Source organism: Sardina pilchardus, chromosome 19, assembly GCF_963854185.1.
Source record: "Sardina pilchardus chromosome 19, fSarPil1.1, whole genome shotgun sequence".
Lineage (NCBI taxonomy): Eukaryota > Metazoa > Chordata > Actinopteri > Clupeiformes > Clupeidae > Sardina > Sardina pilchardus.
In genome coordinates, this window is record NC_085012.1 from 24,586,186 (window position 1) to 24,608,994 (window position 22,809).

General features: G+C 44.4%; 3 protein-coding genes across 6 annotated transcripts; 2 read left to right on the forward strand and 1 right to left on the reverse strand.

Moving 5' to 3' along the window:
- Positions 1 to 4,020: 4,020 nt before the first annotated feature.
- On the reverse strand, positions 4,021 to 12,613 carry ythdf3 (YTH N6-methyladenosine RNA binding protein F3). The gene is made up of 5 exons (XM_062520914.1): positions 12,278 to 12,613; positions 11,692 to 11,716; positions 11,263 to 11,342; positions 9,027 to 10,895; positions 4,021 to 5,115 (listed from the first exon to the last, which is right to left on the reverse strand). Exons 1-5 carry the CDS (start codon positions 12,299 to 12,301, stop codon positions 5,092 to 5,094), a joined length of 2,022 nt encoding a protein of 673 aa, XP_062376898.1. The 5' UTR covers positions 12,302 to 12,613; the 3' UTR covers positions 4,021 to 5,091.
- Positions 12,614 to 13,681: 1,068 nt separating this feature from the next.
- abhd10b (abhydrolase domain containing 10, depalmitoylase b) lies at positions 13,682 to 18,176 on the forward strand. Of its 2 annotated transcripts, none has more exons than XM_062520812.1 (5): positions 13,682 to 13,793; positions 14,661 to 14,844; positions 16,096 to 16,207; positions 16,813 to 16,950; positions 17,269 to 18,176. In XM_062520812.1, the coding sequence occupies exons 1-5, from the start codon at positions 13,700 to 13,702 to the stop codon at positions 17,608 to 17,610; spliced, it is 870 nt and encodes a 289-aa protein (XP_062376796.1). In that variant the 5' UTR covers positions 13,682 to 13,699; the 3' UTR covers positions 17,611 to 18,176. The 2 variants fall into 2 exon arrangements, with proteins under 2 accessions (XP_062376796.1, XP_062376797.1); XM_062520813.1 differs by lacking the exon at positions 13,682 to 13,793 and adding an exon at positions 13,978 to 14,186.
- A 148-nt stretch (positions 18,177 to 18,324) lies between these two features.
- tagln3b (transgelin 3b) lies at positions 18,325 to 22,267 on the forward strand. 3 transcript variants are annotated; one of them, XM_062520815.1, is made up of 5 exons: positions 18,325 to 19,501; positions 20,012 to 20,242; positions 20,387 to 20,561; positions 20,913 to 21,015; positions 21,294 to 22,267. In XM_062520815.1, exons 2-5 carry the CDS (start codon positions 20,063 to 20,065, stop codon positions 21,433 to 21,435), a joined length of 600 nt encoding a protein of 199 aa, XP_062376799.1. In that variant the 5' UTR covers positions 18,325 to 19,501; positions 20,012 to 20,062; the 3' UTR covers positions 21,436 to 22,267. The 3 variants fall into 3 exon arrangements, with proteins under 3 accessions (XP_062376799.1, XP_062376798.1, XP_062376800.1); XM_062520814.1 differs by having other exon boundaries at positions 18,325 to 19,431; XM_062520816.1 differs by having other exon boundaries at positions 18,325 to 19,426.
- Positions 22,268 to 22,809: the final 542 nt, after the last annotated feature.

Here is a 22,809-nt window from a genome sequence, read left to right on the forward strand (position 1 = left end):
CCGAAGTCACTTTGACTATAAACACCCTGCCCAGCTCAAACACAATCTGACAGCTAGTGCTGAAGCCAATGCAAACAGAAAGGTTCTCTTAGGTGGCCAGACAGTGCTTAATTGCCACTCTCTGTCCTCCACTGTCTTAAAGTGGGCCAGGATGTTCTTACAGCAGTGGCTCTCCCAAAGGACGATGTAAAACATGACTTAAAAATGGATTACACATCTAAGTGTATTAGCCATATGACTGATGATAACACATTTCTAAATAACATTTTCTTTGTACAAACAGACTTTATTTAAAGCAATTCAAGTGTCAACAAGACAAAAGACAGATAGCCTAGTGCCTTAAGGCCAAGCTTCACCACCTTTACCAAGAAGTGAGGCAAGATCACAGTTGGAGCCTTAAGGCCAGACATCCACCTTTGCCAAGAACTAAGGTAAGAGGTAGATCACAGTAGGCTACATGCTAAAAGAGGAACCTGGGGGATGTTAATTGCCAAAAGGTTTGAGAGGAGGCAGGACTGTCTTACATTGAGCATCTCATCACTGGTAATGACTTCACACTGTCTGTGTAATCACACCAGAACAGTGATAACTAATAAAACTAGTGACGGTTTTCTCAATGTATCCATTCGTCACTTTCAAAATCTGTGTCCATCTTGTAAATATTACACAATGTTCAATACAACACCGCCATCTAGTGGACAACAACGCTAACCTGTGTCATCATCATCATTAGCAGCAACATACAGTAGGCCTACCTGTGCCTTCCCATTGTTCCTCTTTTAGATCTGCTGTCCTTTAGGATCATGTTTTCTTCAGACTGCCCAGGTAGCCTGTTCAGTGGTGTCCCTTTTCACACATACTCCTCATTTTACAGAATATTTAAGGATGTGTTTTTTGGTGTAGGCTTTATTTCCCATATTAGCAAGGGCTAACATAATCTTTTTCTAAATCAGGAAAGGTGTTGCATCTTGTGATTTTGATTCAGACAGGGAGTTGTTATTATGACAGTATTAAGACGAGCTATTTGTGGACCCGAGTCCATTCAGAGGGTCAGTGTGGCCTACACAAATTAATAGTCTTCATAAACTGTCTTTCTCACAAAGTTATTTATGTCTCCTATAGTGGTCTTTGGTCCTGGTTTTGACCTTTAACACTTTCATTTGCATGCTGTCAGAGTATCATGGGCATTTATTAAACCCCTATCTTCTTATTTTACATTATACCAATGGTGTCATCATCACACTGAGTGATTTCCACAGAAAATAGAGAAGAGACCCAGTATTATTATATGGCTGATTTTCTGCGAAGAAATGGTGCATAGTATGGTAGCTTAGTTAACTTTCCGTTAATTGGACAATACAGATGAAATACCAGAGATTGATTGTTGAAAGACTAAATATATGTCCGAACTATGCTCCAGGTGGAAATTGTTAAAAATTGTAAATTTCCAAAAATTTGATTTTGGAAAATAGAGGATTTTATCATTACAAATGTTATATGTGACCAAGGGCCATATGTTATCTCCATCCTCTTACATTTACACCCCTATAGACAGTGGTGTAGCTGTAGTGGGTATGATGTGATCAACCCCAAATGTTAACACATATCCTGGCCTATTTTAAGTGGGTAAACTGAGATGGTGATGCATTTTCAGTGGGTATATTGTGTAGTCCTGCGTATCACATAGAATAGAATAGAAACTTTCTACACCACTGCCTATGACACCTTATACATGACAACACTGATCTCTGAACTTAGTGACTCTTGAACGTGTCGCGTAGAGACAGGGAAAGGGAAAGGTTAGTTAACATGTTTAAGCAGCTGAGAGGCTTGTGTTTGTTCTTTCACAAGATTGGTATTTTTACAAGTAAACCCATATTTCCCCATATCATCATTTGACAGGTCTGACAGATAGTAGGCCTCTGACGTTACGTGACACTGTAAATGAGCTGCTTGCACACCAAAGGTTTATCCATGAGTCTAAAGTAGTTACATATTGCAACGGATGGATAAGCTTGCTACACCAAGGCCTCTGTTTGAAGGTTCACTGCAACACTGTAAAAGAAAAACACCTTCCATGGAGATATGTACTTACAGTTCAGGCCCCGCGATGTACTGTATGTGGTGGAAGGTGGCACCCTCTTTCTCAGAAAGTGTGCTATCCTTAATAACTTTACACTGACTCTCCATGGTTTATTTTCATAAACAGTTTAACTAAGTTCTACAGAAAAAAAACTCAATGGTAGTCAGTAACGAAACTCTGAATGAGAAAACACTGCTTTCTTCACACAAAGAATTCAAGGTTTGTTTCCATAGATCTATATTTTCTTTATTCAGATTTTCAGTAATCACATCAGAATGCACTAAGCATTAGCGTAATTGAAAAGCATTGATTGACAGTCAAACAGAGAAAGAGAGAAAGAGACAGACATGGCCATGGCTAAAAACTGCACAGAAAGAGAAAGAGAAAGAGAGAGAGAAGAGAGAGGTGGCTTAAGTTTGCTTTGCAGGAGTTTCATCTGGATTCCCAACTGTTGCCTTTGAAGGGGTGGGGTGGGGGGCACTGGGTGAGGGGAAGTGTGGCTCTTACTCTTGGCTGATTGGACTTAGAGTACAGTAGCTTCACCACTGCCATGTACATCCACCCAACAGTGGCTGAAAGAGGAGAAAGACACTCCAGAAAAAGATCTCTGGACAAGGCAGCTCTCAGACAATAAACAGGAAATACCAGGGACTGCAATTACAGTATATTACTTACAGATGTTTCAGGGGCATCGTGTCTTATGAAGGGATGAAATTTCAGCCTTGCCATGGCGTATCATGCCCCACAAGTAAGAATAAAGGGCAACTCTCAAGTCAGCTTTGAACCGCTGATCACAATAGACTAGTGCACAGTTTATTCATTGCTGTTACAATTTTATTCCTTTATTATTATTATTATTATTAATATTATTATTGATAGTATTATCTTTATCATTATTGCATGGATTTCAGTGTGATGTTTCATAAATAATATGAAATGCCAAAACAAGAATGGATTTCGGATTTTGCAAATGAAAACAAAAACAGCCAAACAAAAAAAACAACTCTGCAAGTATGTGAAATGCTCATACCCTTTAACATCATGATGTGTCTTCAGTGATCAAAAATGAAAGTGGGATGGTTGAACATAATCTTTATTTTTGCCAGTGAGACTTGAACACAAACCTGCCACTGTTCATAATAAGGCTCTGCATTTGGGCTACCGTTGGCCTTTTCTAGTTAAGTTAACCGTACAGTCCAAGCCCAACTGGGACTCAACAGCCCTCCTGAGCTAGATATCTAGTTCTGACAGTCACACATCACCCTAAGGAGGACAGTCCTCACTGTCCCCAAAAGAGCAAGGTTCTCCTTTAGACAAAAAGCACTTCTGAATGGCGTTATTACAGGAGAAGAGTTGGGCACTAACTGGTGGGCTCCACCAGGCTGCATAATCATTTGTGGTGCTCCGTTGGTGCACAGAAAACAAAAATGGCTGACGGGTAGGGGTGGGGAGGTCACGGATGGCTGCTAACCCTGCCACTGATCAGGGCCAGACCTGGGCCTAGAACGTGCCGCATTAGTGATGGATCTGGGCCTAGAACGTGCCGCATTAGTGATGGATCTGGGCCTAGAACGTGCCGCATAAGTGACAGGTCAGGGCCTAGAAAGGGCCAAATTAGTGGCAGATCTGGAACTAGAGAACGTGCCGCATTAGTGACGCATCTGGGCCTAGAACGTGCCGCATTAGTGACGGATCTGGAACTAGAACGTGCCACATTAGTGACGGATCTGGGCCTAGAACGTGCCGCATTAGTGACGGATCTGGAACTAGAACGTGCCACATTAGTGACGGATCTGGGCCTAGAACGTGCCGCATTAGTGACGGATCTGGAACTAGAACGTGCCACATTAGTGACGGATCTGGGCCTAGAACGCGCCACATTAGTGCCAGATCTGGAACTAGAACGTGCCACATTAGTGACGGACCTGGGCCTAGAACGTGCCACATTAGTGACGGACCTGGGCCTAGAACGTGCCGCATTAGTGACGGATCTGGGCCTAGAACGTGCCACATTAGTGCCACATCTAGTCGGGGCCATGTTAGGGTCAGATCTGGGCTAAGGCCTGCTTCACATTCGATGCGTTGCGTGCGGCTGTTACCTCTGCAGAACGTGTTGATTTTCCTCTAGCCGCCCTTGCTAGCTGGTTAGGACACTCACACTGCCTGCATAAGATGTGCTTCTTCAACAGCTCGAGTCTTGAAAATCAATAAAAGCCAAGAGGTTCTGCAGCTGCTACACACACGCACAATGTATCTGACGTGAAACAGGCCTTAGTCCGTTCCACATGAGAGACAGATCAGCCGCCATCTTGTTTCCCTACAACAGAGGCATGTGATTTTCTTTTTTGTTTAACCTACGAACAACACGGGCGTCCACAGCGTGTTCAGATCCAAGCCCACACAGCTCCACACAGATTCAAGCACAAGTGTCTGTTGTTGTTGTTGTTGTTGTTGTAGTCATTGTGTTCTGGTATGTGGTGCATGATACTACCTTCAATCTTCTCTGAGAGCCCTAACATTTTTTTTTATGATGATTAAAGGAATACCAACAACAAAACAAAACAAAATAAAACAAGAACAAGAACAAAAACAGAGAACCAACAACACTGGTTCACTGGTTTGCCAGCAGATACCAAAATGGGGCGTGTGATGGGAGATTTTTAGGGATGCCGGTAGAAGCCGTAAAAAGGACAAAGTGCTTAAAGATACAGTTGAAGTGACTGACTTCTTTCGTTCTCTCGTGACTCGAGTGCCGAGGAGCAGACGTATCAAAGACCTTGCCACACACGCCAGTGCACACACACGCGCACACACACACATACACACACACACACACAGAGAAGTCCAGCGTAGTGTTAAAGTGTTTGTTCATACATGAGTCTTCGGGGGAGAGGAGAGAGAGGACGTTGGAAAGCCTCTGTCTGTTTAGTTTTCCTCGTGGTTAGGCAAAGTTTTAAGGTTCTACGTCATTAGTGTTGCAAGTTTCTAGCAGGGCCATCTTGGTGAAGTTACTGTTTATTTCTATTCCGCTCCTGCAATAGAGAGAGGGAGAGAGAAAGAAAAACAATCAAATTATGTGTGCAAGTACCTGACAGAGAAAAGAAAGACTGTGTGAGGAGAGGCGAGAAAGGGGCAGAAGAGAGGGAAGAGAGAGAGAGTGCTTTGGAGAAAAGAAATATAAAGCAGCTATTTTGTGTTCATCTGACAGTCACACACACGCACACACACACACACACACACTCAGTCCTTTCACTGCGGAAACAGAGGTACTTTTGAGGAAAGGGCGGTTTCCATGTCAGTTGGGCTACAAAGACCCAGTGCGACCCCAGACTGCCGACACTCTATCCACACACAGACAGCTTCAACACGGCCTCTGGCTCTCAATGGAGGGAGGGAGGGACGGAAGGAAAGCAGCCACGGCTGTCAGCGCCATATTGTGTGTGTGTGTGTGTGTGTGTGTGGCCAAGTGAAGGGAGGGGGAGGGTAGAGAAAGAGGGAGAGAGATAGGATGCCAGTGTGAGTGTGCATCCATAGGTGGGCATACATGCCTTTGTGTGATTTAGTGCATGCATGAAAGACCATCCGTGTGTGTGTTTCTGAGTGTGTATCTGAGGGCCCAGCCACAAGGAAACGATGAAAACAATATTTTAGGTCAGAACCAGAGACTATATAAAATAGGTCAAAAGGCAATCATTCTGTATGGTGTATTATTCCATACCAGCGCTTTAAGAGTGCTGCACAAGGATGTTTGTGCAAACCACGTAATGTGGCCACAAAAAAATTAAATAATAATAAAAAAAAAATTCCCCAAAACATTTCGGTCTCACGTGGATGAGGCCTGTATGTGTGTGTGTGTGTGTGTATGAAGCGGAGACATGTGTCTCCAAAGTCCCCCCCCCCTCTCTCGCTCTCTCGCGCTCTCTCTCACACACACACACACACACACACCTACGTGACATCACCCCCTGAAAAGTACTCACCTGTTTCCCCCAGTTAATTACACTGAAAACACTTAAGTGAGTCCAATTCAGAACACTATCCTAATGGCCCAATGGCACACAATGCACATCATTAACACTGCAGTACCAACTCCTGTGATCCACAGCCACTTTAATTCAGGTTCATTTCTCTCTGTCTTTATCTCAACTACGGCTCTTATCCCTCCAAGACAACAGTACAACCAATGGCAACAATGGGCCTGTGTGTGTGTCTGCCTGTGTGTATGTGAGTGTGTGTGTGTGAGAGAGATGGACATGCAAACAGTTCGAGTACCCGCCTCTGGTTGGCTACGCTTGACAAGACTCAAATAAGGGAGCGCTGCATAACAATGACGTGCAATTAACCTTGTCAGCGCAGAGAAGGTGGAAGGCTGTCGGTGCTGATGCGGTTGCCGTGGCGAGCCATGGACGGAGGGTCCGATTGGCTCGTCAGGAGGAGAGCCTGACAGCCTTGTGACAGGTCGTTTTAACTGCTCTCCAGGTTTTGGAGCGCAAAGAAAAGCGTCTGAAATGCATCTGCTTCAAATATTCATGAGCATTGGGCAAGTAGCAGGGCGCATATTAACAAGGTCAGAGGTGTGTGTGTTTATGGTCAATACATTCCTGGGTGGGAAAAAAGGCAAATTTAGCCCCTCTCTCTCGCTCTGTGTGTGTGTGTGTGTGTGTGTGTGTGTGTGTGTGTGTGTGTGTGTGTGTGTGTGTGTGTGTGTGTGTGTGTGTGTGTGCTGGACCACCCAGGGCATGTTGTTGAGGTTCACCCCGGATAAACACACACTGACCTAGCCATAACCTACTGATAGTAGTATTTAGGCTATGTGGGAGGAACTCTCAATTTAAAGGGACTCAAAACACACCTTGCAGCTGTTCTGCTCCTACACGTGGTTTTTTTGGTCATTCTTACAAAAACTGCATTTTTGTTCAACTTCACTCCTCCTCCACTCAGGCAGAATAAATATATGCCACCGTATTCCTCCATTTTCTCTTGTACTTTCATGCCTACTCTGCAGTCATTTTTCCTGCCCTTTTTTAGATTATTGTTTTCCTCTCCCCTTCACCAAAGCAACGCTAACGCCTGGCATTAGCACGAGAGTGGGAAACTAAAGTCTTGGAAAAGCCGGTGGGGGGTGGTGGGGGGAACACTCCGTGTTCAAAGACACACCACGACTTACCTCTGCTTTGTCTGTGGCGAGGAATTCTAGGAATGCGAGCCCTATATCAGGAAAGCCGTCTGCTAGGCTGGAGCACCAGCCCCGCTACAGCACAGCACAGCACACGGGCACAGCGCAGGGCACCCGTTGCTATGGGTAGCACGAGCAGAGCAGACCCAGGGTTTGCCAATTACTGTGCGCTGCCATTTCATAATGGGCAGGATATGAAACAGGGGCACTAGCATGGCTGGAGATGATGGCTGTCAGTACCCACATGACAGGAAGACCAGTTAAACATGCTGCTCAAATTGCATTTAGCCTGAGACACGACTAGAAAAGAATCCGTTTCAACAAATAACTCCATCATAGTATAAATTACATTGCATTTATGAAAGTAATAGCCTGTTTTACCAAGTTTAGACTAACAGAAACATGTGCCCTGACACACAAAATACTGTTTACTGTAATGTATACGGATTATTTGGCCAAACCACAGCACCGTTTTTTGAGTGGGCTTGTACAACTACAATTTTTTGGATTAGATCAAATGTTATGATAATTCCTAGACTTGGTCAAAGCAATATCACTGAAATCTTCACTAAGTAGAGGTCAGAAATACAGGCAACGATAAGAATAGACCAGTGAGGAAGCGCAAGCACGTGGTTGACCAACAGGCCTAGAATCTGGTGATTACAAAATCTGTGTGTGTGTGCATCTCTGTTCTGAGAACTGAGAGGATGTTCAGGTGAATATGGCTCATAATCTGTACTACAGTGTCATGAAACCCACAGTGACGGGAAATTTCAACCTCGAGGCCTTGAGTCAGTAACCAGACGAGAGTCATTTGACTTGGCCCTCGAGAACGCTGACAGTTTACATTTGTGACGCCGACACACCTGTCTTGCGCTGCAATTCATGTTTTCGGTGAATCACAAAACAGTGCTCCAAATCAGTGCTAGGGGGAAGCGGAGGGATGCAAATGAGAGCCCTCGCAGTTGGCAGCGGAGTAATTGGCGCGGAAATTAATTATTTGTGTGTAGAGGCAGGACATTATGTCAGTTTGACGTCTATTAGTGCCTGCACCATTACAGATATGCGGGACTGAGAAGTGCCCTGTAGACAGGAAAGGATAGTAGCAATCGTTTCAGGAGAGAGGCTTTTTTTTTGGTAGCTTTTTGCGGCACTTATGTAGAAATCAAGTGAATAGCAAGCTGTCGTCTTAAAGAAAACTCTGAAATGGTCGAAATGACTCAAAATGACTGAATAGTGAATAATGGAATGAATGAATGGCGGGGGAAAACCTGCTTTGCCTGTCAATAACTGGAAGTTACACTGTTTGAATTTCACTTTCAGCCATGGGCATGAGGGGACTATTAACACCATGAGGCTAGCTTGAGGAGCTCTTCCTGTCTCTAAAAAATGTGCTTGGCTCCAGAACCTAACATTTACTTGTGTTTGTGGGTGCCTCTTGTTGACTTTTACACAGATCTCCCTCTCTCGTGGACTATAGAAGTGTTACCATGTGACCGCCAGTGACAGTAAAGCACGGAAGCAAAGGTTAACCGATAGCAAATCAGTTTGCCACAGTTTGCTGCCACAGTTTTACTGTATGGCCGCAGATAGAAGCTGACTACGTAACACATCCAGGCTGGATCCAGCACATGACATGTCTGGGGGGGGGGGGGGGGGGGGGGGGGGCTAAACCAAAACCCCGATCCAGCCTGGACCAGTTCTACAGTCAGCTGCTATCTGGCCGTTTTTGCTTTGTTTTGTTTTTCAGGGAAGGATTGAGCTTACCCTTCTCATGGCTTCTTCTTCCTCCTGCCTCTTCTCATAATGTGCAAAGTCATCAAAGATTGAGGTGGTATGCTTGAAAGTGGTGATAATTTTAAGCACTTGCTTGGCTTTCTCCAAGGGCACCTCCTGCGTGTCCCTGGAGTTGGTGACGGGCTTGTTATCATTATTCTCCAGGCGAATGTGCCGCAGCTGGTTGTTGGGCACATCCTTGACGAACGCCCACTTCACCTCGAACTTGCCCTTCCACTTGTCCTGAGACCAGACGCCCGCGTAGGCGTTGTAGTCCACCGGCGACTTCATCTCGGCCACGCCGCAGAAGTGCCCGCTGCCGTTGACGCTGAAGAGCAGGTAGAGCGGGCCCTTGCCGCCCAGCGAGCGGAAGGCGGCGTCCAGCCGCTTGTTGCCGTGCTCGGTGCTGCACCAGATGTTGTACTTGATGGAGCGGTGGATGTCGTCCTCCGAGTAGCTCTTGATGATGAACACGCGGCCCGTCTTCAGGTTCCAGTCGAAGTCTTTGGGATTGTAGTTGTTGAGCACCTTGAGCTTCTCCAGCACCGGGTGCACCTCGCAGGAGCCGGGCGAGCCGCTCAGGGGCACCCCGGGGCCCATGCCGAAGCTCTCCATCCCTCCGCACTGGCCAAAGGCGTTGCCCCGGTTCCTGGGGGCCACCCAGCGGTTCTGTGGGGGGGCACTTGGCTGGTGCTGGTGCTGATGCTGATGCTGCTGCTGCTGCTGGGGGGGTTGGTGCAAAGCCTGGGGGGGTCCTGGCTGAGAGGGGTGGTGGTGGTGGTGGTGGGGGTGTGGGAGCTGGTGTGGGTGTTGGTGTGGGTGTGGGTGAGAATGAGGGTGTGGGGGGCCGGGGGGCATTTGCTGGGGTGGTTGGGGCGACTGCATCTGGAGTTGCTGATGCTGATGCTGATGCTGGTGTTGGTGTTGGTGCTGATGTTGATGTTGGTTATGGTGTTGATGTTGATGTTGATGTTGGTTATGGTGTTGATGTTGATGTTGATGTTGATGTTGGTGCTGGGGCTGGGGGGGCATGGGGCTCTGCAGCAGGGTCTGGGGCTGGGCTAGCAGCTGCTGCTGCATCAGGGTTTGGTGTGGCGGCGGGGGCAACATCTGCTGGGCCATGGGTGGTTTGCCAAGGGACCCCTTGTCGTCCCAGGTGCCAATGTTCATGTTATGCTTGATGGGCGGCGGGGGGATGGCAATGTTGCCTGCCATGCCGATGTTGACTTTGGGCTTGACTTTAGGCTGGGGCTTGGCAGGCTTGCGGGCGATGGCCGCCCACGAGGTGGGCTTGGGCGCCGAGGAGCTGACGGAGGGCATGTTGCTAGCCGCCATGCTGCTCATGCCCCCGGTGCCACCCAGGGGCGAGCCCACCGTCTTGGTGGCGGCCACCATGTCCGAGCCCAGCTTCAGCCCCGCCATGCCCGGCTCGATGCTGCCCAGGCCCGGCAGCTTGCTGAGCTGCGTGTCGCTGCCGAAGCCCGCCTGTCCGTCCGCGATGGCCCGGCCCAGGGAGCTGGGCGCGTAGCCGTAGCTGCTGCTGTAGGCCGAGCTCTGCGTGGACTGGCCCTGGGAGCCGCTGGTGCCCCAGGTGGAGAAGTCGGCGTTGCCCGGGAAGAAGTTGAAGCCGTGCTGGCTGAGGAAGGGCGGCGTGTTGCCCAGGGCCCCCGGCTGGCTGAACACGCCGTCCGGGATGAAGTGGTGCTCGCCGTTGCTCATCTGTCCGTAGGTGGTGAGGTACGGCATCGGCGGGTCGCCGGCGGTGGACCAGGCCGCCTCGCCGAGGGAGTAGGGGAATCCGATAGAAGGAGCATAGTAGCTTGGCATGTAAGGATCGGACATTGGTGGGTAGCTGTTACTCTGTGTGGGGGATCAGACAGATGTTGGTCAACCCCTGAAATGGATGTGCGACTGACAGAAGCTATTTGGACAGTAATGGATGTCAGCTGCTGGATGTAAGATCAATACAGGGACAATGCTGCTCTCTAAATTGACAGTTAAAACGCACACGTTTCCTGTCGTCTGAGGTCACTTTTGTTCATGCTGAGTGACACTTATAGAATATCACTGCATCATCCCAGCATTGCACATTGTGAAACATTCCACTGTAACACTGGCAATTATTTACAGTAACACTGTGGCAAATAATTACAGTAAACATGTAGAGATGATTTACTGTACAAATATCTATCTGGGAAAATGTCACAATTACAAAGAACACACCCACCTGATTTGTCTGGTTGCTTAAATAAGGCTCAAAGTCATCATCATTCACAGCATCCTTCTGATGCATTGAACCGTTTTGCACTGCGAGATGAGACAAACGTGAGACAATCAAGAAACAGAGCAAACAGTAATAGTCCTATAGTGTTTCCACCTCAATAGTAGAAACATCAAGATACAACGTACAATAACATGGACTTCAGTATAGGTAATGAATGTAGAATCTGATACATTGAGAGAGAGTAGTTCTTGTGACAAATTACACATTCTGCTTAGCCAAGTTTTTGTGACTACAATATAATGGTTTGTTTCATAAGCCAGTCTTTTGCACAGATATATGAAGGATAACCAGACAAGCCATACAATGAAAAGGTACTATCATGAGTCAAATACTTTGATACAGTTAAAGTCACTGTGATTATTCAAATATTACCTTTATTTCCTTGTCCTTTAGGTCTCTGTGTGTAAGTGGGTGGAAGAGACATGGGGAGAGAGAAGGTCGTAAGAAAACAAGACATGACATTGATGAGCAAGGATTCCTGGAAGACTGCAATGTCTGCCAGAGATGTAACTGCGATAACAAGCAATTACAAGAGGGCAACACACTTGCAGTGCATTCAGAACAGGTGTTTGGTCTTGGTCTTCTCGACACGTAGATAATTATTGAATGTCAAGTTCATCTCATAGCCCCTCAAACCCTGCTTCGTTACAGTCAGTTTCCAAATAACGTCGGCACATCAACAGAAGACAGACGACCGCGGTGGTTCAAGATTTGGCGTAGATAGCTTGCTAATGCGCTAAAGTAACGTTTTACTTCCTTGTCAGCGTTAGCTGCTAGGTTACATAGCTCACAGTATCGGTAAGCTAGCTCTCCTCTTGGTACTAACGTTAGTCTTATGCCCAAGAAAATGACTCGGCTTCTACAGCTAGCTAAACATTATTTGTCACATAACTGATAGCAAAACTTTGACTGACATGGCAATCATTTGCTCAGACAGTGCATACTAAGCCCTACGTACCTGATCGACAGTGGTCGCAGACATCCTCCAGGAGCCCAAACTAAAACCTGTTTGTTGCGGTGTTCACAGTCTATTACAGCCACTGCTCCCTGATATTTTCCTCTCTCGTCTCGGGATATTCAATCTGACTGTATTTATAGGCGGTGTTTTTCTTGCCCGTCCAAATGTTTTCCACGCGCGTCCTGGACAGCAGCGATACAATTTCAGTCACGAAAGGCAGAGTAATTTACCTAGCTACTACTTGCTTTACTCTCAAACATGTACTCTGTTACTGACTAATGACTGATTAGAATATCCCTACTCTATTCCACAATGGCGGATAGGCTATTACTCTCACTTCCGTTCCCGAGCGCTCTGACCTTCCGCTTGTGACGTTCCGCTTCTTTATGTTTCTCATCATAAGATCACAATAATATCTAGGGCTAAAGTCAAAGTAGGCCTACTCAAAGTAGCCAAATCATCTTGAGTCATTTGATAATCATTACATTTATTCGCGTAACAACATGCTACTGTAAAAGTTTTTTTCACAGTGTATTTTACAGATTTACAAAATTAACTACATTTCTTCTTATCATTATTATTATTATTATTATCATTGTTATTATTATTATTATTATTATTATTATTATTATAGTTATTATTATTATTATATTATTGATTTTGTTGTTATGTTGTTGTAGGCCTATTGGTAAATCAGATTCGCTATATCATACAAAAATGATTATTTCAGACTTTAAAATTAAGACCTGCTTTTAAAGACCCTCATCTCTAAATAATTGCTTACTTGTTAATCTGATTTGATAACCATAAAAATGATGTATCTTTGACACTATTTTGCATGCCTGGACCACAATCCCTTATTATCTGCAGTAGCTCATCCGCTATATCCCAAATCTAAAGACCATTCCACCTATAATGAAAAAAAAGTGAATTGTTGTGCTTACATTATATAGGTATTATGCTACATAATGTCATGATGTGACAAGAACAATACAGGCTTTAACCGGATCCGGCTTAATACACCAACTATTTAACCAAACTCCAATTGTCCTGCTGTTTTCTCTTTCCTAATGCTCCAAAGGTAACGACTAAACAAAACGGTTATGTGGACCTGTGCTTTGTATCTTTGTAATGATAAAACAAAGGATAGACTGTCATGGGCCTACAGTTCAAATGTCTTTAATTCTTACCTTTGGAACATTAATTCCAACTTTGTGCATCAATTAGCGCAACAAAATGACATGGCAACAATTCATGATAATTTAGACTACAAGAATACCTATGTGAACACTGTCTCATGATTCATTTTGTGAAACTGGTTTGGCAGGTGACATGAACTTCTTCACGGGGATTTTTTGCATGGATATTTGGCAACCATCTTGTTCTCGCGTTATTTCCGCAGAAGGTGGCGGAAGACACAGTATGGCAGCCGTGGTCTTGACGCACTGTTGGAAAGGACTTTCGCAGAGTTTAAGTTATGGGAGAGTTGCAGCTTATTCACCGCTATGTTATGGGGGTGAGTAGTTACATTCTGTCAAGAGGGTATTTAATTCGCTTCGGTGATTTTTACAGAATCGCCAAAAATAAAGCGGAGGGGGTGTGGCACAGCCAGGCCCGTAATGCATATTTGGTCCAGTCAGAATTGGCTATGTTGGGCACTACCTGCGCATACTCGACAATCTTGCAAATGAGTAGGCCGTAACATACTATTAGTCCAGAGCCTGTGGTCTGTTCTGCATTACCTGCATCAACAAAGTCCTTGGCTGCAGTAGTTTTGCGTGGTGTAACCTTCTGCATTTTTGTAATGTGAAAGTATAGGCTAGCTTAGTCCTCCACAAGCGGTGTCATGTTGCGTAATAGTCTCCTCGGGCTAGCATAAACTGGTGCTCTTAGCAAATACAACAAGTAGGTTAGTCGTTTTTTTTGCTGCTGGACACAGACTTATTAAACCATTCGAAAAGCTATTTAATCCCGGCTCATTGTAGCCACAGAATAAATGTTGGCCACCAAGCCCGAACAGTGGCCATGTCTTAATAAGATTTCTGATCAGACATTGCAGTGTGCTTGCTTGGGTCAACTTGAAAATAGCCTACAAAAATACCCTGCAAGCTAAGCTATACTTCCTAAAAAACGCTGTTGTACAAAGCGTGGCCTAGCAAAATAACTAAATAAATGATTATTAATAGGCTGTGTGTCAAAATACAACAGGCTGGTTATGAGTTGTGAATTTATAATTGTTTTTTTTTTTGGGGGGGGGGGGGGGTTGCTGTTCTTTGTAGGTTATAATTTTGTAAGACTGAACTCAACACGCAGGTTCTAATTTATTTAGATGAGACAGAGAAAGTTTTCAATGTAATGTATTTGATTTGTTTTCTCCCCCCAGGGCTCAGACATAAATCTACACTACAGTATGCTTCACGTCCAGACCTACCAAAGCTAGCCTATAGGAAGATAAAGGGGAAAAGCCCTGGCGTTGTTTTCCTGCCAGGCTATTCCTCCAACATGAGTGGACAGAAGGCAGAGGCCTTGGAGGAGTTCTGCAAGTCTTTAGGTCATTCTTACTTGAGGTAGGTAGATTATCTTGAGCACAAATCTCAACAGCAATGCACATCTGATGTGGACTGGAATATTGTGGAACAGTTTTATGTACATTTCTCAGGTTCAGTGTGATTTTTTTGTTGTCAAGAGATAAGAAAATGTGTGATTGTAATGGCACAACAACAATGTAATTGAACAAATTCTGAACCTTTTTCTTTGTATAAGGGGATTTTGTTAGCCTGGAAGCCAACCCGAACTTACCCTGCCCGAAATAGATCTTTGAAATCCACCTATTAAAAGGACCCAAACCTGCCATCTTTGCCCAAATAAGGAGATCTGGGTATTTTTTGGAACTAACTACCTATAGCAAATTGCACTACAAGTTAGCTCTGCAGTAGCAAAAATCAAAGGTTGCCATCCTAACATACCGAAAATCACAGTTCCCACTCCAAGGCAGAGGACAATTTGTGTGTAGAGCAAAATGTCTGCATTCCAGACTTCTTCGTTCCAGTGAGAGTTAACAGGTGCGATCATTCAAAATCCCCATGCAATTTTCCCATAGGAAAAAGATATCGGATCTCTCCTTATACTGTATGGGCAGAGATGGCAGCTTTTTTTGTAAAAGCACTTTAGAGGTAAGTTCCGTCCAGGCTCACTCCATAATTATTAGTATTCGGGCCAATCAAATTGTTTGGGTGAGATTTATGTGACAATGCACAGTGAAACAGTCATCCACTTCCTGCTTAAGTTGATTTTGTTTACTACAAAATCATTGTTATCAAGATGTTTGAATTCCGCTATCACGTCTGTAATACATGATATTGACAGCGCAAACGAACAGCCATTACGGCATTTGACATTCTCAGCTTTTGTGGGCAGGTTGAAACATGACTCAATCAAATCCAGATGGCGTATTACCAGATTCAAAATGAATATGGCTACACCAGGCTATATTTGCTGGTCCATTCACATCAGATTGTTGCATTCTAAAAGTAAATGCACACATAAATACATCAAATAAAAATCGTATTTACATGGGAATCAAGAAACCTCACCCATTTGCTAAGCCTTTAGTATTATGTAATTACTGTGTCTCACAGTTTTTTTGCAATTTCACAAATTCTGTTGTCAGACAACAGACACACATGCATATCTTCAGTGTGATCCATCCATGTGGTCCAACTTTACTTTGATTTTAAGGACAGCCTTTACAGTGGCTATTACATGATATTTTTATTGTAACAATTTACCATATGACCATTATCTCTTGCTTCTTACAGGTTCGATTATACGGGTAGTGGACAATCAGAAGGTGTTTTTGCAGACTGCACAGTAGGAACCTGGAAGAAAGATGTTCTCTATATGCTGGATGAACTGGCTGATGGCCCACAGGTGGACCATATCTGTCTGTTTATTTTTATGTAACTATTTTATGTATTTGTAGCTAACCCAGATTCATCTTTTAACACTGACCCCATTGACACGTTGCAGAAACATGCAATCTGTATCAGGATATCTTTTCAGGATGGGAGAGCATGCATATTATGACACCTTATCACATCAGTTTGCTCAGCCCCAGAGGTAGCTTAGCTCATATTTTGATGTCAGAAAGGTGTTAACACAGTATGGACAATGTGCTGCAGTGCAAAATGACACCACTTGTATGTTCAGTGTGGGACAAGAAATCCGATCACAGTCCAGACAAAATATGGACAATACGTCTGCGTATTAATACGTGATATAGTAGTATCACATTATTTCATATGCATGAAATATAAAGGCACACAAAGGCTGAATAGGGCTATACAGAATGGATTAAATATGTTTCTACAACCCCCATAAGAATTTGTTCCAAAGCTATCCCGTTACAGCTGCAATGCCATTAATGTCCATTAGGGGATAGCAAATCACATCAGGTAGGCTACTATGACTACAAGTCCTCCTGTAAGGGGTTTTGAAGAAGACGTGTGTGTGTGTGTGTGTGTGTGTCGGTGCAGATTCTTGTTGGCTCTAGTATGGGCGGCTGGCTGATGCTCCTGGCTGCCATTGCTCGACCTGAGAAGACGAAAGCCCTGGTTGGCATTTCCACAGCAGCTGATCACTTTGTCACGGCATTCAAAACACTTCCGATAGAGGTGAAGCATGCTGTTTGGCTGAATTATTCCTGTGTTATTTTAAAACCATTCTCTGAAATGTTACACATTACTTTGCACATTGATTATGAGATTCAGCATTGTAATACATTGTGAGTGTAATACAACAGAAGTTCTGTTTAAATAAGCAATCCTTCACATTCCATCATTCCATCTTTTATTCTTTCATCCTTTTTCCCCTTCAAATTCCAAAATCCATCCTTCCATCTTTTATTCTTTCATCTTTATTTCTCTTCTCACCCTCATCCTCTCTCTTTCTTCCTTTTTCCCTCTCTCCCTCTCTCCCTCTCTCCCAAACAGGTGCGCAAGGAGTGCGAGGACAAGGGCGAGTGGACCCTCCCCAGCACGCACAGCGAGGACGGCGGCTACAAGCTGACCATGGACTTCCTGGCCGAGGCGGAGAACCACTGCGTGCTGCAGAGCCCCATCCCCATCACCTGCCCCGTGCGCCTCATCCACGGGCTGAAGGACGCCGACGTGCCCTGGCACATCTCCATGCAGGTGGCCGAGCGCGTGCTCAGCGCCGACGTGGACATCATCCTGCGCCGGCACGGCCAGCACCGCATGGCGGAGAAGGACGACATCAAGCTCATGGTGTACACCATCGACGACCTCATAGACAAGCTGACCACCTTGGTGTGAGAGGGAGATTTAAAAAAAAAAAAGGAAAGAGAGAGAGAGAGAGAGAAAGAAAGCGAGTGAAATAAGAAATAAGAGGAAAAAAAGAGGAATTGGACCTGGCCACTGTACCATCACAATGACCAGTCCCTTAGATGCCAAACGCCCCACTCCCCTGCATCCCTACCCTTTTCCCTAGACCCTTTCTCCCCAGCGTGCAACAAACAACAATCAAACAAACAAACAAACAAACAAACAAACAAACAAACCAGGGGTTGAGGAGGGGGGGTTACATGAGGGATTAACAGGTCCAAACTGCCATGGAAGAATCACAACCCCTTTACAATCTACACCCTCGTCCCCCTACCCTCCTGCTCCTTCTGTGCCTTTCAGAGTATATTTCTACTCGTTTCCAGTTTACCTTGTGCAGCGCTGTGAAGACCAGTGTGTTTTTAATCCTTCGGAGTTCCTGCTGCCTCTGAACCTGTATGTGTTACCCTGGTTAATAACCAAATACCATAGGTCTACTGTGCCTTTTTTTACCACAATTCACACTATGTTTTAGGCAATAAAGCCTCTGTCTATTAAGACTATGGCTCTTTCTCGAATTATACATTTGAATAGAGGTGCCAATGCTTTATTGATATGAATGCCATACCTCACAGTGCATGCCAAATCTTCGAGAGAAACAAATAATAGTAGATGTGTGTTTCACAATGGGTCACTAAATTGAAAGTAGCCCAGTTTGTTGAGCTGTTTGTAAAAGGGAATGCCCTGTAGGCACTGTAGGCTTTGCTTCAGTGTTCTCAGTATAAGTGAGACTAGCAAGAGTCTGGGCCCCCCACTTGCGGGTGCCTTGGGCTGTTCATTAACGTGTGATGCGCTATTGGCCTGTGCTCAATGGGCCGGGGATTTGTCGTCCTGTAGCCGAAACCCGTAACCGCCCCTGCTGACTGCTCTCTTGACCTTTCAGTCATGTGCTAGAGGAAAACAATCAAACCGCTGGCTTGTGGTCATAACTTCTGCATGGTCTTAATTGCCAATCCAGCTGGTATCAGTGAATTTAGTTCATGTATACTCCTGCAGGATTAGTAATCCTGGATTACCAATACTGTGCCAGTTTATTTGCAAAAACACACCTAGTGACATTTGAAGTACACCACCCCTCTCTGATAACTATGGCCATATTAAACGTCACTGCCAAATTTGAATTTATACTGAGTATGTATTGTACAGGGTAGGCCTACTTGTTTTTTTCCCCCTGACTATGTAATCCATTTATACTCTAATGTTGTTTTATCTGTTCTCTCAACAGAGGCAACAGACATCAGTAATGATCTTAATCTAATAGTCACAGGGCACAGCCCTTGAATATGGCAACTGAGGAAGGCAGAATAGCAAAATCACTGAGGGGAAAAAAATAAGTTCTGGTATTTTACCATGAACACACACTACAACAGTAGCCTACCATGACACCACTTTTCTGATTATTTATCATTCTGGGAATTGTTTTGGTAGGCCTATTAAGAAAACTGTAACCATATAGGCTAGACAGTGTATCTGCTACTGAGGTTAAGTGCATATGCCGCTTCAAAGTGAAAGCAGTGTAATAGCATACAGAACGTGTTTCCTATCCTTGTAATCTCACGGGAACTTACTCGTGGCGTCTGCCCATAAAACGAGTGGCGTGCCACACCAGAGTCCGACGCCTGGCCCCACCCCCGGTCCTGGTACATGGATGTTGCAGTCCAGCATCCTCACCCCTTGTCCTCACAACGGAACTGACTCCGGCCGAAGAAGAAAGGGACACGCCGTCCTCCACCTAAGCGACGCTCTTTCAGTAAGGTATAGTTAAATAACGTTTTTAGAGAGTTTGTATATTGCATACGAAGGAAACAATGTTGCATTAAACAGGGTAAGTTACACATATAGTTATCTTAAATAACGTAACGTATATAGACGAATTATCGATTGATTGAGAACTAATCGTAATTACAATATATGTGATGCTTTAATTTGATATATAAATGAAAGTGTCGGGAATGTTATTTATGCTCAAGTACTGTCATCCTTTGTCGGCTTTTCATTAGTTGCATGCTGTTAGTCAAACAGTAGCGTTTGCCCCCGGGGCTTTACGGGAAAGTCTTGCTGATAGGCATGGATGTGATGTGCCACACCCCGTCCCGCATGTCTTTTCGTCATAGCTAATAGAGCTAATAGAAAACTATGCCCAGCCCATTCAAAGTAGCCCGACTGAGATTATTGTGTGCAGTGCAAGAAATATTGTCCTGAAATGTCTTGCTCTGTTACATAGTTATATATGTCACTACTTTTACAAGCAGCCCCTCATTTTGTAATTTGATAAAAAAAAAAATGTGTGCCCTGGTGCCCATATTTAATGTGAATATGTTTTTAAATATTTCAGAGTGCATCTTTTTTTTGTGGACCTAAAGATCTGTTACATTATTAAGACGCCATGGCAAACAGAGGACCCACTTATGGTCTAAGTCGAGAGGTGCAGGAGAAGATTGATCAGAAGTACGACCAGGATCTCGAATCCAAACTGGTGGACTGGATCATCGTCCAGTGTGGGTCGAATGTGGACAGACCACAGCCAGGGAAGCAGAATTTCCAAGTCTGGCTTATGGATGGAACTGTAAGTGATTGAGACTGATGAGCCTGTGTCTTGTCTGATCTTCCCCTCACTATTTTCATTTCCTCTCCTTTCTTTCATAATGCTTGTCTTATCCCCCCATCTGTTATGTTTTCCTATGTGTAATGCTTTTTTAATCTATTGCAGCTACTCTGCAGACTCATCAACAGTCTGTATCCTCGTGGTAAGGAGCCCATTAAGAAGATAGCAGAAACTCAAATGGCCTTCAAGCAGATGGAGAAGATCTCTCAGTTTCTCCAGGCTGCAGAGGCATACGGCGTGATCACCACAGATATTTTCCAGACCGTGGACTTGTGGGAAGGTATAGTGGCAGTGACCGACTGAAACTCAATCATGAAACAATTCCTTTAATTTGTATGATGACGCTATGGATCAACCATCAGCGACACTTTGGTTGTAGTTTGGCAAAAAAAACCCAGCCCTGTCTTCAGCCTAAGTCATTGTTAGTACACAGTGGCATTCTCCTGAACAAATCAAACAATTACTCACCTACGAGTTATTTAGGCCTTGTTGTGAACCTTCGATCGTATTGCCTCTTGGGCAGAGAGAGAAAACCTGTTTGCAGGGAACCCGCAGCTCTTAGTGTAATTGTTTTCTTCTTTGTCGGGTTAAGTCTCTAAAAAACAAAAGTGCTTTGTCTCCGTGGTTACAGCAAAGGACATGGCTGCTGTACAGAGAACGCTGATGGCCCTGGGAAGCCTAGCCCTAACCAAGGATGACGGACATTACCGCGGTGACCGTGACTGGTTTCACAAGTGAGAATGCTAATCTTCTGGAATTTTCTCTAGTGGAACCTGTGTGTGTGTGTGTGAGTGTGTGTGTGTGTGCGTGTGTGTATATATGTGGGTGGGTGGGTGGGTGTGTGAGCATGTGTATGCGGATGAATGGCTCAGTGTATGAAGGCTTCCTGTTTCATGTTTTTTTGTGTGTGTGTGTGTGTGTGTGTGTGTGTGTGAGAGAGAGAGAGAGAGAATGTTTCCAACGTTATATCTGGTTGTGTGAGTAAAATATTTGCTCTTGTGTCACGTTTCAGGAAAGCCCAAAGCAACCGACGTGACTTCTCAGATGAGCAGCTTCGACAGGGTCAGAACCTGATCGGCCTCCAGATGGGCAGCAACCGCGGTGCGTCCCAGTCCGGCATGACCGGCTACGGTATGCCACGGCAGATCATGTAAAAGTCCCCTATTCCCCCATACCTACCCGCAGGACCTTAACCTCACCATAGTCACCACCCAGTGGAGGTGGAGAACTCCAGCTTCAGAACGTAGAAGTCCTGCCATGTTTTGGTTTCTACATGTGCACACAGGTGACTTCACAATTCAGCTGATCTACCTGGCTACCTGGAGTTGTGCTGATTAGAATCAGCTGATTTAGTGAATAGTTGAAGCTAATTTGTGGTGGGACCTTTATTTTTTGAAGCCAGATGTTTCCACCTCTGCCACACATGATGCCGTGTAGTGTTGTTTAAGAGACTGTCTCCTTGCTCTACTCTGCAAAGAGAGAGAGACGTTTCTTTGGCAAGCAGGAGGCCTTCGGTTTACCAAATGAGTAGAGTGGAATTCTCCTCCTGGGAGTTCTTTGTACTGCCGCTTATGCGTTGAAAAGTATTGCAGCATGCTTATAATATTAATAAGTTATTTTTGTTATGTTATTTAAAGTTTGTGTAATTTTTTGTCATCAAGCATTTTCGTGTTAATTTATGAGAATCTAGAGATGCAAGAGGTACTCCAATGCTTCTTTTCAAAACTTGAAACCTAAACTTGAAAAGATTGTAATGCTGTTGCTGCCAATTCTCTCACCATGACAGCACTAATTTTTTTATTTATTGTACTTTATTTGTACTGTACTGTCTTCATGTGTATGTGCATCATGTTAGAGAGACTGAAAATGCATATTTGTCTTTTGACTTTAATTTCTCAATTGTATGTACATTATCAGAATGCTTGTTTATATTTTGCTGCTTGTGAACGAAAGTGTTCAATAAAATAACATTATATGCAAGATGAATGATTTTCACTTGTCTCTCAAAAACTTGATTATTTTAATGTTATATTCTAACTTGTGTTTGTGTATACACATGGTGTTACATTATAGCAGTGTTGCTTGTCTAAATGTAATTTATGTAACCCAGCATTTTAAAGGCACATTTCAATAGCAACATTTAACTACATGTAAACTATGACCGACAGGAGGCATTATCCAATATGCTTGCTGTCAATGGAGCAATGACATTCTGGCTGAAAAGGTTATCATTAATGGAACCGTTATTTATGAGGTCAAGCCATGAAGCCACATAGCCCCATTGAGGTGGAAAATCAATTAGAATAAGCATGCATGAACTGGCACGCCACCACTTCTCCATCTGGAGAGGCTAGTAAGCAGTTGCTCTAATTGAACAGGGGTGACTGTATGCCATTTGGTTTGGTTTATTGCTCTGCCATTACTCTGAACACCAATCTCACCAATTCATGATAAGATGCTTCTTGTTACATTGGATGGCATGATGGTCTTTGAGCAGTTGGACATCTGTATCATCCGACAGCAACTCC